General features: G+C 30.8%; 1 protein-coding gene across 10 annotated transcripts in view; it reads right to left on the minus strand.

Annotated features, from left to right (window-relative positions):
- LOC107438834 (dystonin-like protein short stop) overlaps positions 1-19,123 on the minus strand; it is a 223,597-nt gene that overhangs the window by 58,418 nt on the left and 146,056 nt on the right. For 4 of the 10 annotated variants that reach the window (XM_016051216.3, XM_016051218.4, XM_016051217.4 and 1 more), the window contains 14 exons: positions 18,717-18,986; positions 18,015-18,077; positions 17,820-17,911; positions 17,119-17,233; positions 16,853-17,030; positions 15,132-15,289; positions 14,746-14,906; positions 13,456-13,594; positions 12,568-12,758; positions 12,333-12,495; positions 11,297-11,380; positions 10,094-10,303; positions 610-8,751; positions 56-202 (listed from right to left, as the gene is read on the minus strand). In XM_016051216.3, the coding sequence (XP_015906702.2) occupies positions 56-202; positions 610-8,751; positions 10,094-10,303; positions 11,297-11,380; positions 12,333-12,495; positions 12,568-12,758; positions 13,456-13,594; positions 14,746-14,906; positions 15,132-15,289; positions 16,853-17,030; positions 17,119-17,233; positions 17,820-17,911; positions 18,015-18,077; positions 18,717-18,986 (10,113 nt within the window). The remainder of the gene's footprint in view (positions 1-55; positions 203-609; positions 8,752-10,093; positions 10,304-11,296; positions 11,381-12,332; positions 12,496-12,567; positions 12,759-13,455; positions 13,595-14,745; positions 14,907-15,131; positions 15,290-16,852; positions 17,031-17,118; positions 17,234-17,819; positions 17,912-18,014; positions 18,078-18,716; positions 18,987-19,123) is intronic. The other 6 variants (XM_071180282.1, XM_071180283.1, XM_016051219.4 and 3 more) reach the window with 2 other exon arrangements.

Here is a 19,123-nt window from a genome sequence, read left to right on the forward strand (position 1 = left end):
TAAAAAAATCCAATAAATGAGTAAAATGAAATGAAAGAAAAAATATTTTAAAAACCTTAGCAGTATTAATTTGTCGGTACAAATCATCTGCATCCTCTCGAACAAGCCCTAAATCAGCCATCTCCAGTTCCTTTTCTTGTAACCAAGATAACAGTTTTGATGAATTATCTACATACAATCTAAACTTCTCTTCAATAGCAACCTGTCATAAAATTATTGAGAAACAAAATGAGAAAAAATATATGGGTTAGAGAATATATTCAGTTTTAATAATTATATATTCAGCATACAACATAGCAAGTTATGTATCAAATTCACAAGCACCCTTGTTAGTAGTTGTACAAATGGCAATGTTATATCAGCAAAGCTTTAACCAAGCTTTAGCATTAACAAAAATAATAAGCATGCAAACACAATGAAACATAACAAAAAAAAATTCTTGTATTGTTTATCGGCAAATGAACAAATAATCATTTCATTTTATTGGATGTACATGATAATGCAGTTGTATGATAACAAACAGTTACTTCAGGACACATGCACCAGGCATGTAGCATATGCAAGCCAAGCATTTAAAAACACCCTATCTTTAGAGTAAGGGCACCTTACCCGTTTTTCTGAGGGTACCAGCAGCCCCTGACGATATGCATCCATAAGTGATGTTGAACCACCTAAATCTAGAAGGCTTCCATTGTTGGGGCTTATAATTCCTTTCGAGATAGCACTGCTGATATCATAGAAATGACACGATGCAGGTTCTTTAATGAGCGTGGACGATGGGTCGATTAAGCCAGATGATATAGCACTCATTAATGTTTCTGGTTTATCGCTAAAAGGATTAGAGATTAGGCCAGATTTCTCATCAAACAAACCATACTGCAGAGCCTCTAATAGAGAGAATGTGAATGGACAGGCTCTTATCATACCTTGATCCAAAGCCCCCTTCAAGGTAAGAACTTGATTTGTATTTGAATCAATCACCATACCCTTATTTGCATCCAATGTATTATTTTCAAATGCAGACTGCAAGGACAAAAATGCCTTGTTTTTTGTATCTTTAACTATAGCAGAGCTGGAATCTATATAGCCTAATTCTATAGACTCTTTTAGAGTGAATATCTGATTCGAGCTGGGATTTTTATACATTCCACTAAAGAGGTTCAAGTGGTTGAGTTGTAAGGCTTCTTTAAATGAAAATGGTTTTTCACAAAACATCTGACGATTGTCATACTTTACAACAAGTAAATCAGTCTGTTTTGAGATATGACAAAATATCACTTTTTGGCGTAAATTGAGAACGCCTTTATGGACAGCTTGATCGATGGATAGCCATTCAATATTTTCTGGGTCTTTGATGTAGGTATTTTTGCTATCAATAAAATCTTTATTCAATGTCTCTTGCAAAGTGCAAGCAAAATTTGTAGATAATGGAGAACTTCTTAAGCGACTTTTGGATATGAAACCTGGCTCCATTATCACAAGCAGCCTCTCCTCAATAGCTTGATGTAGATTTATGCAATAGATACCTTGAGAATTTCTAAGCTTTCCAGAATTAAGATCTATTGTGCAATCAGATATAGCCAACTGCAGAGATTTCAAAGTGTTGGAAGAACTGTCATAAACAGCAACGTCGTCTTTTATCAAATGAGAATCCAATGCTTCCTGTATATTTAAATTAGAATTACATAATGGATCAATGAATGTTCCAGATTCTATATCGAAAAGATCCATCTTCAGAGCATCTACGAAATCAAGAGGTTTTGTGAATGGAACAATTAAATTCTGTTTGAAAGCATCATTCAAAGTAATTACGATTCCTTCGTTTTTGAAAGTGTATGTACCAGCTATATCATCTATAATTTGAAGATCAATGGCTTTATCAAGTGAAAGAAGTTCATCTTTATTTGTTTTTACTAAAGATAATTTAGGAGAAATTAATTCACTTTTACATGAATTTCTTAAGGACATAGTTATTCCATTTTTTGGACTAACGAACTTCCCTTGTTCAGTTATCATATTAAATTTTAAAGCATCATATAACGTTAGAGGTTTTTCAGTATTAATTAAGTATCCATTAAGCAATGCTTCATCTAAGGGCATTCCGATGGAAGTTATGGGATCAAAAAATCTTCCTGTTATTCCATTTATCAAACCTTTTACTATTGTTTCATCTAAAGAAAGAACTTTATTAGAAATTTCTTCCCAATAGCAAGGAAGTGTTCCCTCAATTATATGCAATTTCAAGCAGTCACGTAAAGTTTTAACCTTTGAATTAATTGAAAATTTTCCAGTTTTATTATCATATAAGCCATTACTAATAGCATGTTGCAAAGTCAGACATGGGTTTCTGTCATTTAAATAACCCAACTCTAAAGCTTCATCTAAGGTAATACACAACTTATTGGGAAGATTGACAAAACTGTTTTGGGCATCAACAATATTTCTTTCAATCGCTTCGTCTAGATCCATTTGAGGGCTATTTATGCCTTTTACTACAGTTGAACAATGATCAATAAATTTTAGTTCAATTGCCTCAGCCAAAGTCATTTGTTTCCCATCAAAGGGATTAATAAATCGATTCACATTTTTCTGATAAATGTTAGTTGTGATAGCCTCTGTTAGAGATAAATAATTTATCTCAACTAGAATTTTTTTATTAAAAGCTTCTTGGAAAGACATGGAATGTGAAGAGTCTGTAATAACTCTACCATGAATAGGGTCAATATAGTTTTGTTTTACAGCTGCTTGGAAAGAATAGGCTCTCTGATTGAACTTGTCACAAAATATTGTGGTTGAAACGTCAATGATGTTCCTTTCAAAGGACTCTTTAAGTGAGCGTTCTGTTTGAGAAAAAGGATCAAAGAAAATACAAGATTCGGAGTCATAAAAAATTTTAGTAACAGCCTCTGAAAGTGTGAGTTTTCTTTTAAATGGTAGAATCAAACCAATGTCATAAGCATCGAGAAAGTTTAGTTGAGCGTGATCAGTAATAACACAGTTTTTCACTGCATCCACATTTCTATGAGCATCGCAAAGAGGAACGATGGTGTTGGAATGTGTTTCAAAAATAGTATTTACGTTGGCGTTGACTAAATCTTTGTCTATCATTTCCTGTAGACAAAGGGTATCTCCATTTGGGAGACGAAACTGGCCAGAGTCTACATCATACATGTCATGCTCTAAAGTTTCAGGTAAACTTAGAGGAAAATTGCAATTGATTATAAACCCACTATCTAAAGCTTGCAGCAAATTAATTGAAATTATGTGACTGTATGTCCCCAACGTATCATTTAATATTCCTTGAGAAATGGCATCTTTTAAACTAATATAAATCCGAGTTTTAGGATCTTTTATTTTGATAGTGTTACTTTCTATGTATTCCAAAGCAAGAGCTTCTTTCAAGGTCATATCACAGCCAGACATAGGATTAAGAATTCTTCCAGTACATGGATTATATAAATCATGTTCAATGGCTTCTATTAAAGAAATCTGAAGATGTTTAGTTCTAATTAGTCCTTGATTAAGTGCATCAGTGAAATTTAGCCAATTATTTTCTAAAGTATTTCTTACTTTTCCGGATTTGGAAACAAGTCGCTTGAGAAGAGCGTCTTCCAAACTTACAAATTTATCTATTTTTGTATCGCAAATTAGGGAAATATTACCATCTATAATCCCTTTTCTAACAGCCATTTCAATGTTATCATCCAGTTTTGTGATGGGATCAGTTATTAAACCACTATCGAGAACGATGAATCCATGTCTTATAGCAGCTTCTAGAGATATCGGTTTTCGTAATGGTACAATAAAACCTCTTTTAAATGCATCTTTCCAGCTTACCTCTTGGCTAGTGACTGGATGAATAAAAATATCGTTTTCACAGTCAGTCAAACCCTTTTCCTGAGCTTCATTTAATGGCATTAATTTATTTAATTTTGGATTGTAGACAAGTATTGAGGTGGGTTTTACAATTCCTCTTTCTACAGCCAGATTTAATGAAATCAATTGATTGACACCAGGTAACTTGAGTTTCAAATCCTCTAAATTTAACATTTTATTCACAATGATATCTTGCATTGTCAATGGTTTTATATCTTCCAAACATTTATTTTCTAAATTTGGAATGTAAATAATAACTCCCTTTTCAGAACCTTCAAAACAAGAAAACGTCATTTGTTGAACTGTATCGAACCATTTTCCAGTTATTTTATCTATTAATGACAGGAAAATTGCATCTTCAAGTGAAACAAATGACATAGTGTTTGGGTTTTTAAACATGCACTGTTTAAATGCATCATATTGTTTAATGGCTTCAATAAAACTAATACCAGTTTTAGAACTGATGTCAAGAAATACATTATGCCTATTATCATAAAAACCAGAAGAAACAGCATTTGCATAATTTAATGGGCTCAAACTAAAGCTATCTTTAATTGATTCGAGCAAAACAGACATTCTACGTTCGTCAAGTATTTCAACAACTCCATCCAGCTGCAGCAGATTTTGAGAGAAGGCAGTGGACAAAGGGATTTCAATATTTCCATTGAATATAGTATATATTTCCACATTAAAATTCTTATTACTCACAAGATCATTCAAGACATAAATTTCACCAGACTTTGGAATGAATAAAGAATGTTTTGGTAGTTCTGAAGATATAAATAACAACCCAGAATTTACTGCTTCTTCAATTGAAATTGCTTTGCCAGTTATTGGGTGCACTAAAGTAAAATGATCTGGATCAATAAGATTATTTTCAAGAGCAGAAAAAAGATAAATGGCATGATCATCATCAGCTTTACTACCAGAAGTCATAATTAAACCAAGATTAATAGCTTCAAGAATAGAAACAATTTGCCCACTTATTGGGTGTTGATAAGTTTTGGCTCTAAGGTCAATAAATCCTTGTCGAAGAGCAACAGGAAACGAAGCGGCCAAGGGAGGCAAGTTGATTTGAACTGGATTTGAAAGTTCAAAAATTTCTCTCTTCACCGCATCCAACATACTCAATTTCCCATCAAATGTTTGCACTTCACCATTTGAGCCATCAACGATTCCGATTTCAATTGCATTTTCTAATGTTACATTCTTTCCTGTTGATGGTTCCTTCAATTCGGACATGGGATTTATAATTTCACAAACAATAGCTTCTTGTATAGACAAATGTTCCCCATGTTCTGGATGAACAATCTTCTGTTGTGTAGGTTCAACTAGACCCTGATTGACAGCTTCAGGTATACTTAGAGAACGACCAACAGGAAGGTTGAACTGGCCAGTTTCTGGATCTAAAATTCCGCTGTCAATGGCTTGATTTATAGTCAGAGTTTCATTGTTTCTCGGATCTTTGATTGTGCCATCATTTCCATTAATGTAACTTAGCTTGACAGCTTCTTCAAGAGAAAGAGATTTTCCATCAGCTCCAAATAAGCTTTCAACGACTCTTAATTTGTCAGCAGTTTCTTTATCAGTAACACCTTTATCAGCAGCATCTTTAGGGGACACTTTCTTCTTCTTAACCTTCTTGAGCACTACAGCTTTGGCAGGGTCATCTAACAAAGCTCTACCAATTGTCACTTCAAACCTGGGAACTGAGTACTGAGCTTTTAAAGATTTTTTGGAATTGCTTTCATCAGTACACTCATCTTTATCTGCTATTTTTTCATCTTTAGAATGTTCTATATCTTTAGACTGAATTTCAGATTTTATTTGTTCAGAATCAAGGTCCATAGGCTCTTCAGTCACTACTTCAACTGAATTAATTATCACTGGAGTTTCTAATGTATGTCCTAATAATTCATGAGCTGTTACACCACTTTCATAAGAAAATTCAGAAACATTTTTCAAATCAAAATTGGTAATGAATTCTGAAGTACCAACAGGAATTATCGTTTTTTCAACCTCTGTTTTTTTCTGCTTCAGACAATCAGAATGTGCACTAAAATTTTGATCAACGCATTCCATTGCTGAAGAAAAATTAATCTTATTACTTAAATTTGAGAATTCCCTTTTTTGTATTTCCTCACCAACATTTATTCCAACATCTGCTGTTGCCATTCGAGCATTAGAGTATATCTTATTAAAAAGAATACTCTTTTCAGATAAATCATGTTCATTGCAATTATCATTACTATCAACAAAAATAATTAAATTTTTTTCCACCGCTTCTCTCATACTTATAATTTTATTGTTGATAACGTATGATCCAATAGTTGTTATAACTTTCTTATCGAAAGCATCAGCAAGATTTATCATTTTATTTGTGGAATAATCATTAACAAGAGCAGAATCTGGACCAATAAGACCTTGAATAACAGATTCTTCTAAAGTAAATTTCAACTTTTTCTCAAAATTCAAATATCCAGTGTCAAGGTCAAATACTCCCCCATCCACCAGTTGTTTTAATTTGTATTTACAATTTGGCAAAGTGTTCGAAATTTCCATTTTTGAAGAATTTAGATGCTCAGTGACAGATTTTGTATACACGTGGCAGTTTTCTAAATCATTTGGTGTTTGAAACAATCCCTTAGGGTCATATGCAGACAGATTACTAGATTTCTCATGCATAGTATTGTCCTCAAAAAATGAGTGATTTTTAGAAGTGTTATTCTCGAGATCACTCTCTGATAATTTAGAGTTCAAACTTATCTCCAAATTTGAATTATTTCCTACATTCAGGGACGTGAATTGTGCATTATTTCTAAATACAGTTACTTCGGACTGTTGAATGTGACCTTGTGGTGGTATGGATGATGTGGGTAATATGCTAAGAAAGCCTTTACTAATAGCTTCTTCTATTTTCATGACACTGCCTGTCACAGGGTCCTCAAATGTATGACCCCTTTCATCAATAAGTCCTCGCTGATAAGCTTCATCGAAAGTCATCCTTAAATCCGCACCAATGCTGTGAGTTGCTACCGTCACATACTTAGTTGTAGTTTTAGTAATTGATGTTAAAGTGACGGTAATATTAAGTAAAGATTTCAGCATCACAGCTCCATCCTCAGTTATAATATTCTGTTCAACTGCTTCCATTAGCCTGAGAGGTCGCTTAGAAAATGGATCCAATAAGTAGCCAGTAAGGGGATCCAACAACCCTCTCCCAACACAATCTAGAACATTAAGTTCTTCACCAGAGTTGTCATAAATGCCAATCGGTTTAATTAACATTTCATACACTTCAGGTATGACTAGCTTATGGTTAATACCCTCAGCCATAGTCAGAATGTTAGAAGTATTCATATCAAAGATTTTGCCATTATCTATTATCTTTCTGGAAACAGCATCATTGAAACTAATGTACTCACTCGTTTTAGTATCTCTAAAACCTTCAATATCAAAAACCATTCTTCGATCGACGGATGCAAGGTATCCTCTATTCGCGGCTTGCGAAATGTTTAAGATTTCGTTTGACTTTTCATCAATGAATTTGCAATCAGGAGTTATTAATCCTGAAACTAAAGCTTCTGCTAATGTTAAAACTTTATCTTCATTGGGGCAAACAATACATTTAATGTCAAAACTGATAATTCCAATCACAGCAGCCCTAATTAAGGATATTTTAGAAGAATTCAAAATATTTGTAACGTTTCCATCTTTATCAATAATTCCACATTCAAAAGCGTGTTTCAATGTCATAGATGGTATGATAAGATTAAATTTTTTAGCTTCTTTGAGTGATAATATTTTATTGGTTTGCGGATGTACGTAGGAACCTGTAGCTGGATTTATAAGTTTGTCGTTTATTGCTTCAGGCAAGCAAACTATGCTGCCAATACTAGGGTCTACGATTTCTCTGAGTCGCTTAGACAGTATGCCATGAATTAAAGCTTCATCCATCAAATATAAGTGACCAGAATCAGGATCAATAACTTTGCCCTCTTGTGTGATTAAATCCTTGGAGAGACACTCGGATAAAGACAACGTGTCTTCAATGATGGGTGCAGCAGTATATAAATGGCCTATAGTATAGGCTTCAGGAATTGATAAAATCTTCCCAGTATGAGGACTAACAAATAATCCAGAATCTGGATCCAAATAACCTTTAATGACAGCTTCGGAGATAGTGTACCGAGTACAAGATATAATATTATTAGTAATTAAAAACAGAACTTTATCACCCTTAACTAAACCCATTTCTACAGCTTTTTCTATCGAAATATCAGACTGAATCTTTGGATCATGAAAACTTCCTGTGTTAGTATTTATAAATTTTCTTTGGATAGCACCTAAAACTGTAAGTTCCATCTTTCGATCACAGACTCCATAATACTGATGAATAGTGTCAAAAAAATACTTATCGATAAAAGCTTTGGCAACAGCTTCCTCAAAGGTATATTCTGTTTTAAGGAAGTAATACTTCAAAGTACTGACATTAATGATATTTTTAACAATAGCTTCGTTAAAGCTGATTTTTTCTTTAGTAAATGGATCGAGGATGGTTTTTTCTTCAAAAATGGTCGACAGTAACGAATTGGATATGCTGGATCTACGACTGCACTTGACCTCTTCGAATGACAGAGTTGTGCCACTCAGGTGAGTAAGTGGATGACTATCATCCATATTAATGTCAATCGATGCAGTCCCATTTGGTATGTGATTGATTCTTTGGTGTGTGGAGTTACTTAAATCTGAAAATGGGGTGTTAAATTGTGTGTGATTGGATATGTGATAGAAAGGAACTTGTTCCAAGATGAGTTCAGTGCGATACGTCTTCAGAGTAATTGGTGTGGCTTGAATGATGGTGGGAACAGAAAACTGTTGAGAGAGGAAAAAATGGGGAAACAGAAATAAATCAGAAACCCATAAGAAAACAGTACATGCGTAATAATAATGAAGGAAAAAAACCAAGAGAAAGACACTAGGCAACTTAAAAAAATATAGATAGAAAAATAATACTTAAAGTAAACAAAATAAAAAATAAAAAAATAATTCAAAGATTGGTAAAAGCTTTGAAAAATTCAGTTGTTTGATAGGAAATTGTTGAGAATTTTGAAATTTATGAATTAAAATAAATTTATAACATTTGAGTATTCTAAAACAATATTTAAAAAAAAGTTACTTGAGACTAATATCATGACAAATGTTTAATAAACATTTTGTATACTATCCTATAGGCTAAATTGCAGAACATTTGCTAAAATTTCTAACTTATATTTAGGAATAAAATTCATTTAAAACAAAATGTGAAGTTTTATTCATAAGATACTCTATAAGGTTTTCTATATATATTTTCCATATATGTTTTCTTTTAAATGCATAATTTAAAAATAAAAAGTGGCAATTGTCATAAATAAATTCCAAAATTTCTTTTCTTTAATATTGTATTGGTAATTATATCCCCTTTACTAGAGGTGCCCATAAACAATAATAAGCAACCATGAACTATTAAATTAGCAATTGTAAATTTAAGTTTTAATTTCTACTAAACACTCTTAGAGTTAAAGTAAGAGAAATACTATATTTATTAATTTACTATAACATATATACATTAACATATAACTAATAAATTTCAAAATTTATTCAACGCTAGTTTAAAAGTAACTTCTGTACACTAAAATATTCCTAAATATCTTACTTTTTCATTTTAAACTTAAAGTTCAAACTTGAAAATGAGAATAAAAATTATTATTGGCAGAATTGTTTATCTGAGAAAAGGGTTTTTTCTTTTATTTTAATATTTATAAAATGCATCAAAATAATTTTTTAGGTAAATCTTTTGAATGTTGCATAAAATCTGAATATGATTTTATTGCTAACACTTAAATAGAAGAGAAAATTGTTTATAAGTCTCTTTCGAAGGAAATCTCAAAGCAGTTTCAATTATTATCCGAAATATTAATTTTATTAATAAAATACATTTCTCTGCTGCTACTGGTAGTAAAATCAATATAGAGTGTTGAAATTAGAAATCCTAAAACTAGTGAGAACCATACTAGTAATCATACTTTTATTCCTAACTTATGCATTCCATTATAATCAGAGTGAGCATTACATAATGAAAAAAGGTACAATTTGATAAAATATACAAAAACTGAAAAAGTGAAGGTTGACATTAATACAATTATGGGGGATGACTAATTACAAAAAAAAAGTTTACCTTTTGTCCCTCTTGACTAGAAACTAAACTTTTCAATTCATTCAACCTTTGTAACACAGAATTGACCAAATCTGTATACTCCTTATTAAGTTCATCTAATTCTTGACTAATAATTTCAGTCTCTGATATTAACTTAGCTTTCTTGGCATTGGAATCAGCAGGGTTATCTTCAATGCTTTCTTGATACTGTTTCAGGAGCAGTTCATACATCTACATAAAGGATATATATCATACGCACGCACCCATGCCCGGAGATAAGACAGAACAAAGCGGGGGGAAGGGGTGTCGTTTTAACATGCATGATTTACACAAAAAAGTAGAACACAATTTATAGAACTGCTGAGCAAATGAGCAATGGCAGAACACTTATAGTTTAATCAATGATGTCTGGAAGAAATGCACAAAAACAAAAATGACTACTCTGAATCAGCCATGCATAAGCTAATGTTAGTTTTACACATAATATTCTGTGTAAGTCAAAAACAACAATGGCTATTTAAAATTGTAGACATTGACCTAAGCTTTTATTATTTAAAGGAATGAATATTTATGAAAGAGTATAATAATGCATATTAAAATAAAACAAAATGATAGTTTTTAAAATAGCATTGTAAACTTTCAAAAATTGTAAGAAATATTTGCTCAACAACTCTTTATAAATTGTAAGTAGAACAAAAACAACAGTGACTGTCTTAAAAACGTTTAACAGAATTCATAATTAAAAAAAATATTCATAAATTTTCTTAACTAATAAAAATATTGTATATCAAAACTAACTCAATATTTGATAACCCATAAAATATTTGAAAAAAAAAGTTAACTGTTTTTCTCTTTAATGAGAAACAAATTTTACCATTACTTCTTTGGAATTTAAAAACATTTGAGTGTTTTAAAGAAATTATAGTATTTCCAACTTGGTATCTTTTAACTTGAATTATTGAAGTCTTGAATTGTTACCTGAAACAAATTGTTTTAAACAGGTTTTTTAAGTTATTTAGTGGTTAAAATTTAGTAGTTAAAAATGTAGTGATTAATTATTAACTGATTACTGCAGCATATATGTGCTTGTAAGTTACTCAGAATTAACATTTATTACACGTGTTATAAGCTATCAACAGAATTATTCCTCGTTAATTCCATAATGATATTAGTGCAAAATGACACTTTTACTGGCTTTAGTGGTTATAGCAAGGAAACTCTTACCTTTGCTTCTCGCAAATATCGACCTCCATCTACGTTCACATCTTCTATAGCAGCTTTTCTTTGACTCAAAGTATGGTAAGTGCTCTAGACAAAAAAAAAAAATTTATAACATTTCTTGAACAGTAAAATTAGAAATTCTAAACACAGATTAAACAACTTTACTTGAAAACTATAATCTTAGGAAAAACCTTTGTCTTTCATTTAAGTGTATTTACAGAAGACTTTTAGAATTCATACTGCATTCGATAAATTCAAACCCACCTTACTTGAAATCATAATGTGAGTGTAAAATTTGATTCTATGAAGGAAAAAAAAACTTTGGTAAAAGTTGGATTTGAAATTGTATTAATTTCCTCGGGAAGCTAAAAGATTTTAAGTGATCATACGGAAACAAAATTTATTATAAATACGTTTTTACAATAATTAATTTAGATAACATCATGCTAATGTAATTTACACATAATCTTTTCCCTACTCATTATCTCTTTTGCATCATCACTTCAGACAAATGCAAGGAATTTCATTTTTAATTTGAGAATGAGGGGGAACTTGGAATCAATTATTTTCAAGCACAAAAGCATGAGCAACTATTTAATAGTTATCAAGGCAAGACAAATAAATATTTAAGAATATCATTCTTAATTTTTAACTCTCTTGAATTCATTCAATATTTTATTTAGATAGTCATTACATTCATTGCTCCTTAAAGCCTTATTCAAAAAAATAATAATAATAATTTAACACAATAACTTTATAAAGAAATAAAATCCTCAATGGCACTTTTTATGAAGAAATAAAATCCTCATTAGCATTTCTTATGAATTGATTAGATACATTGATACTATTATAAACCTATCTTCAATAGATAGGGCTGTCATAGGAATAATTTTGCAGAAGTTGGAAGAGTTTGCCTGAGTTAAGTTGAAGGGTTCTCAAAAATACTTGAAAACTTTAATTTTCTAACGCTTCATTAAAACAATTATGCTCACATAAAAGAGTCATTGAAAACTGTTTCAAATGAAAAGAAGTCTCTTACCGTTGTAGACTCAATTGCATGATGCATCTCACGAGAATCCATCCGGCTAACTGCTTTCATGGATTCCACTTTAGTACTCATCTGACTAACAAATGCTTTCTGCTCATTATACTTTCCTTTATAACTCTGCAGTAATTCCATAGACGTTTCTAAGGCTTTAAGCCTAACAAGCAAATAATTCAATTAAAATAATGCATTTTGTTATATAAGAGAATGAAATGAAAGAATAGAATACCTATCATTGACTTGAGTGCCAGCAAGATCCCAACGACGCCTCACCTTCTTCACATCTTCTTCTAATTTAGTTACATCTGTGTGTACAGATTGATTGGGTCGACTTAATTCAACAAAATGACGAACATTTACAACACTTTGAGAAACTTGCTCAAACAACACTTGCTTCAGTTGCATCTCGATTTTCAATGTCTGAAAACACAATACACAGAAAAATAAATAAACGCACAATAAAAATTGCATTCCGTTTTGCTTTTTTTTTTTAAACATTGCTAACAAAGTTTTCCAATAGTTGTTAGTTAGGAAAAAAATCTATTTTTATTGCTACATTCTTACAAATTTGCTTATTTGCAAAAATACAAGAACAGTATTAGAAAGCTTAAGTTGCACAGGCTTGCTGTCTCTTTAATAATTTTTTTTTAAAACTACAATCATAAGCAGAGCTGTCATAATAAGGAGGGAGGGGTAAACAGGGCATTTGCCAAAGGCCCACATTTCTACGACTAGAAAATCATGGAACAAGAAAAAAAGATAACTTTTTTGGCTTAAGTTCTAATAAAATAACTTTTTAATTTCATAAAAATTTTAACACTTCAAATATTTCAGTGTTCTAAAAAACAAAAATCCTAAAAAGTGAGCACTTATATGAAATTAAAATTTAAGTGAACTGAACATAGGATCATAAGCTGCTTTGTCTATTTAAACTTATTGTTATCGCTATGCCCATCACTTGTAATAGAATTGAAATTAGACACTAGTAGTAGACAAAAGTACTAATTGAAATTAGATAATCTAAACATCTGAAAGCACTGAGGCTCTTTTAGGATTCTAACAGACATACAGAAAAAGAAACGCACACACTCCAATTAATAAAAGAGAATCAAATTACTCTTAAATTTTCTTCAACTCTGGCAGCACTTTCAGTATCATTGGGCACCTCATCAAGTGAAATTAATTGCAACTCTGCATGAGAAGTCGCTTGAGAAGCATCATCATAATGAGATAAAGTCAATTCAACAGCTTTCATTCTGCAACAAAAACATTTCCCTATATATAATGACAAATTAAATCTACAATAAAAAATATTTAAATAAATCTAGAGTTCTTCTCCTTTATGCTTTTGTTCTAAAATTTGGACGAGGGCAATTTCAAACCTTTAAAATGCTCAAAAGTTTTAATTAGACTGTTCAGAATAGATGAGCAAAAAAAGAATTTTCTATAGGTTTAGCATTATTTAACTGCAGATGATTCTTTTTTTCTTTTTTTACGAGTTATTGTGTTATGAAATAGATATTTCACTGCTCATCTTCCAATTCAATGATTTGTTTATTATTTTAGCCACTGGATGGCACTGTTTAATTATGTAATGTATAACTTTTAATAAGTTTCACTTCACTACTCATCTGTCCTTCCATTTACACTTACTAATTATGTTTGTTTTTTAATAAACTCAAATTTTGAAAGACAATCTAAATTTTTAACTGAATCAATAATGCCTCAATTCATTGAGTAAGTCACATTCCTGCACTATTAAAGTGAAGACAACACAAGTGACCATGCCATATTTATCTCTGCTACCTTTCATTCCGCATAAGTGTGTGATCACCAACATATTGCACATTCTTAAATAATTGAAAGCAACGTTACCAAATTATTTTTAAAGTAATGTGGTTTCATGTGTTTATTTATAGTTATGCTCTTGAGATGCGCTTCTATAAACCTAAATAACATAAAACCAATGGAACGTAATGGAATAAGAAAAATTAAGTTAGATACTAAAATGCCAATTCATCAGGAATATTGCTAGATTTTGGTAAATTTTGCCTGTCATGACTTGGTTGCGATAATATAATTTCTCGTGCCGAATGATGCAAATACAGCTCTATTTTGTTTTGATGAGTTGACTTCTAAAAATGTAATTTGTTCTAAAAATATGTTTTGCTAAATCAAATAACATAAAGTCACACCGCAAGGGATGGCAACAAACAAATAAATAAAATTGAATAGTTTTAGTTATGTTGACATACGCCCTTTAAGTTATATAGATGATTGTGTAGTGTTTATTAATTGACCAAACTATTCTATATCATCCCACCCAAAGAAGGTTTAAACATAAGAAAAAAAATACAATACTTCATATAATGTAAATATTTACGAAGGAAAATGAGGCTGCACTCACCGTTCTACATACAAGCTGGAAATAGACCATAAATTATTCCACGATTCTATCACCGAGTCATGACGTGACTGCAAAGCTGCTGTTTTCACTGATAACTCACGGAACGCTTCACGAACTTCATCCACTCGAGGTTCAAAGGCATGTAAATCTGATTCAAAATCCTAGACAAGTAGAATTAATAAACATTTACTAACCTATAGGTAGGCTAGTTTAATCTAAAACTAGCAATAAATGTCCAATTATTCATTTTGCTAAAGTCTTGCTATGATAATTACAAAGAATTTGAAGTAAGTGAAAAATTATTCATCATGACCTGGCACTGTATATAAAGACACTTAAAATTAGATAATTATTATAAATGGTAAAAGAATTTAGATATATCTAACCTGTTGTTCTTGCACGAGACGATTGACGATTTCTTTGCTACGAGGAATGGGTGCTTGAGTTTTCTGTTTCAGTATTCTTTCTTTATCAGTCAAAGTACTTTGTACAGAAGCACATAAGTCATTAAATTTGCGAGCTTGACTTTTGTTTTGCTTATCAACTAATAACGAAAAGTATTGTAATTAGGTTTAAACATATTTAACAAACCATGCACAAAACTTATTAAAAACTTTAATTACGTACATTGAAAATTGAATTAAAATAAACATTTAATATTTTTGAATGTATATTATTAATCATTTATTCATATATTAATTCATTCATATTATTTTACTCAAATATTTGCTTATAATGTAGCTGATTAATATAATCAAATATTAAACACGGATTTCAGATACAGTGGAGAGCGCTTTTAATATTCTGGAATATAAGAGACTATTCAATAATGTTCATATTAATAGAAATAAATAAATTTTTGAGCTATATGAATATAGACAGCAAAAATATTGACTGAAGAGTCAATGATACTTGAATGCCATTTGAATTATTATCCAGCAAAGTGTGTACTGCTACTTTGATAAATTTTTCAAGATTCATTTCAAGAGCTTCTAAAAATATACAAACCAGACTCTTTCTACTCTAGCCAAATAAGAAATGCTGTAATTCTAACATTTACTATCTGAATAATGCCTCATTGAATCAGATTTATTTTAATTTCAAGTATGACATTAAAAAAAATATTGTTAGCTTCAATAAAAGTAACCCAGCATCTTTCAAACATTAATTTGTATCTTAAAATTGTAATAAAATGGGGTTAATTCATGTGTGACCACATAATAAAATAATGCCTTAATTAGTATCTTTAACCATAATTAATATTGCAAAAAAATGAAATTTAACATCTGCTATTGTTATTATTTGTTTTATTCTAGCTGCCTATGTTGAGAAAGCATTCATTACGCATATGAGTAAAATCATTTTTAACTCACAAGTCAATGTTTACACTACATTACTATTCTCCATACAGTTAGTTTTTGTACAGAGAATACAAAATAAATATGATGTAAGTAAGTAGATCAAAGCTTAACCCAGTCCCGCCCCCGTTAGGGGGCATCCGGAGAATATTGTAGACTCTAAGTGCGCGCACGTTGACCTCTCGGCAAAAGAAAAAGAGGGTTCAAAAAGGTAGGCTTGGTGGCGATCCATGGAAACACGCCAGAAAAAAGGGCAAGGGAGGCAGAAGCAACTCCAGGGGAAGCCTTGGTTGATGTAAGTTGGGCGCCGCGCGCAAAGAGCAGCGACCTCACCAAGATCCAAAGATTGCCTGCCTCCAACCGGAAGGCCTCAAAGAATTTAGTGAAATCTTAAAATTAACAAAAGTAGTTACTCAGAAAATAGAATTTAGGATTTTGAGTGTTCAAATATAATAGGCAAGGCATCAATAAAAAAATATAACAAAAGAAACATTGAAAAAAGGTAACAAACATAATGTGATGACGAAAAGAACCAGAATTTGTCCAAAGCCCATACATGTTAGTAGATGGAACACATTGTGCAACCGTCCCCAAATATTTCCTTCAATTGAAATCCTTTAGTGGTTATTCAACTCCATAATTATTTTTTTTTTTTTGCTGAGCAAATATCATTTGACTTTATTGAGAATCAAGTTTGACCCAAATAAGAAAAAATTAGAATAATGGAAGACTTTTGAATGTGTATTTACCTTCATCTTGGTCCAGCATGCGTTGTAAGTCTGCAAATAATTTGTTACAGTAGGCTATTTCTTCCTGAAGTCTCTTGAGGGCAGGGTCATCACTTGATCCTTCATTTAACAGTTTTTGAGTGTCTTCATTCAAGGCTTTGATGATGCTCTCTCGTTGCAAAGGTTCAATGCTACGGAACTATCGTGAAAATAAATGGAAATACATGAATTTCTAGATCAACCAAAAAAAACAACACTTTTTTTAAATAAAGATTTTCAAAATATACCTTTGTTATATCCCAAGATTTTATAATTTTAATGGTAGCAAATATCATATTTTGTCTTAGTTTACGCTGCTTTGAAGTCCAAAGATTAACAATTGCTTCAAATTGTTTTTTTAAACTGCAAAGAAAAAAAAGTAACTGAAATGAACTTTTATTGTTTTATTTTCTTCAATTATACACACACATGATTAGGCAATTAATATTATCATATGAAGCAAAATATAGAACAATGTTTAATGATGATAAATGTCATGATATAAAATAAAATTAACTTTAAAAAATATATAATTAGCTGCATAGTTAAGAATATTACAAGAGAATTTGTTTAAAAATTACACAGACATGTGGCATTACAAATGAATGCAATACAAAAAATTGTTTTAAACTACACAAAAAATTATACGTACCAGTGTTTAAACTATACGTTTTAGTACAAATGCTTACATACCATAACTTATTATTATATTATTAAGTAAAATTAAAAACATTATATCAAGTACTTTAACAATTAAAGTTAGAAAGTAATTTTATGTTGCAAATAAAAAAAATCTCATTATCTGTTGCGTTCATTTTAATAAATGTTAATAGAAAACTTTAATAAATTCAAATAAACTTAAATAAAAATTTTAGTTTAATAAAGGAATAAACTAATATGAGTGTAAACATGTATGAATATAATAAATGAGTTCAAAAATAAGATTTACCTTTCAGCCAGTTCCAAAGCTTCTGGATTAGGAGGTGGGATAACAAAACATACACTAGGTACCATGCCTTCCATTCCAAGAGAGTTAATGATCTACAATACAATTTTAGTTTTAATACATGTTAGAGAAGAGAAATAATAAAAATGTCACCCATTGTCAACTTAGAGCTTCTCAATATGAAAATAACACACAAACCTTCCATTTTGTTCTATTGGAATTATCATGGAGCCAGCACTGTTCATCTTTGCTAACAGTCATCTAAATAAAAAAAGAATCATCATAAAATTTTTATTACGCCATAAGTTTTTAAAAAAAGACATATTTTGGTTTACATACAATTTTTCTATCACTTATTTGAATAAACAAAAATCCTAAATAAAGCAGGTGTTAAAACAGTTTTACCAGTATTTCTAAACTATAAATCGGAAGAAAAGATTTAATTAAAAGATGGGTGGGGCTTTTTAAGTGTATACATTAAAATAAAAATATTACAGTCTAACTTGGTAGGTACAAAAAAAGTTAAAATGATTCTAATACTTAACGCGTTTTGAAATCCCTCCCGAATTGAAAAAAAAATCCAAATTCCTATAGGGGAAAAGTGTTTATTTTAATTTAAAACTATTTAAACACTGTTTTTGAAGTCATTTAACTGTAAGGTTTTAGGATATTTTTTCCAAAGCGAAATCACCTGTCTATATTACTTATATACTACCTACTTTAGTCTTCGTAATTCAGTTATATTAAAATAAAATCATATTATATCATAAATAACATATGACTGGGAGAAAACTATCTTAATTTATTTATTTAACAACTCTATTTTAGGTTTAAAGGAGAAAAAAAAATCTCATTTTACTACCTTCCATTAAATATGAGCTACTATTGGAAACGACTTACAGATTGTTGTTTAAAAGAGCAGACTGCTGTGATCCTAAGAGGTCTGGGTAGCGGTTGACGTCTCTGTTTTAGAGGGGCAATATCTTTACTGCGTTCAATGAGTGATGAGACAACATTGCTGTAGTGACTGAGCTCATCTCTGAGATCTTGCATTTCCTTCATGAGTCTCTCTCCTTCATCAATTGAAAAGTTTTGACGGCTATAAGTCGTGGATAAACGGTTTTCTATCTGTTTCAACCACTGTTGGCACTCTTTAGCATCATCAAAGAACTGTCGAGAAAAGAAAAGGTTTTATTAACTTGCTTGATACAGGTTTAGAAACAGATTTTAAAATTTTTTTCTAACAAACACAAAAGTTATTTGGATTAAAAATAAACATTTATTTTTGTTGGGATTTTCTAACACAG

This window comes from Parasteatoda tepidariorum, chromosome 4, assembly GCF_043381705.1.
Source record: "Parasteatoda tepidariorum isolate YZ-2023 chromosome 4, CAS_Ptep_4.0, whole genome shotgun sequence".
Lineage (NCBI taxonomy): Eukaryota > Metazoa > Arthropoda > Arachnida > Araneae > Theridiidae > Parasteatoda > Parasteatoda tepidariorum.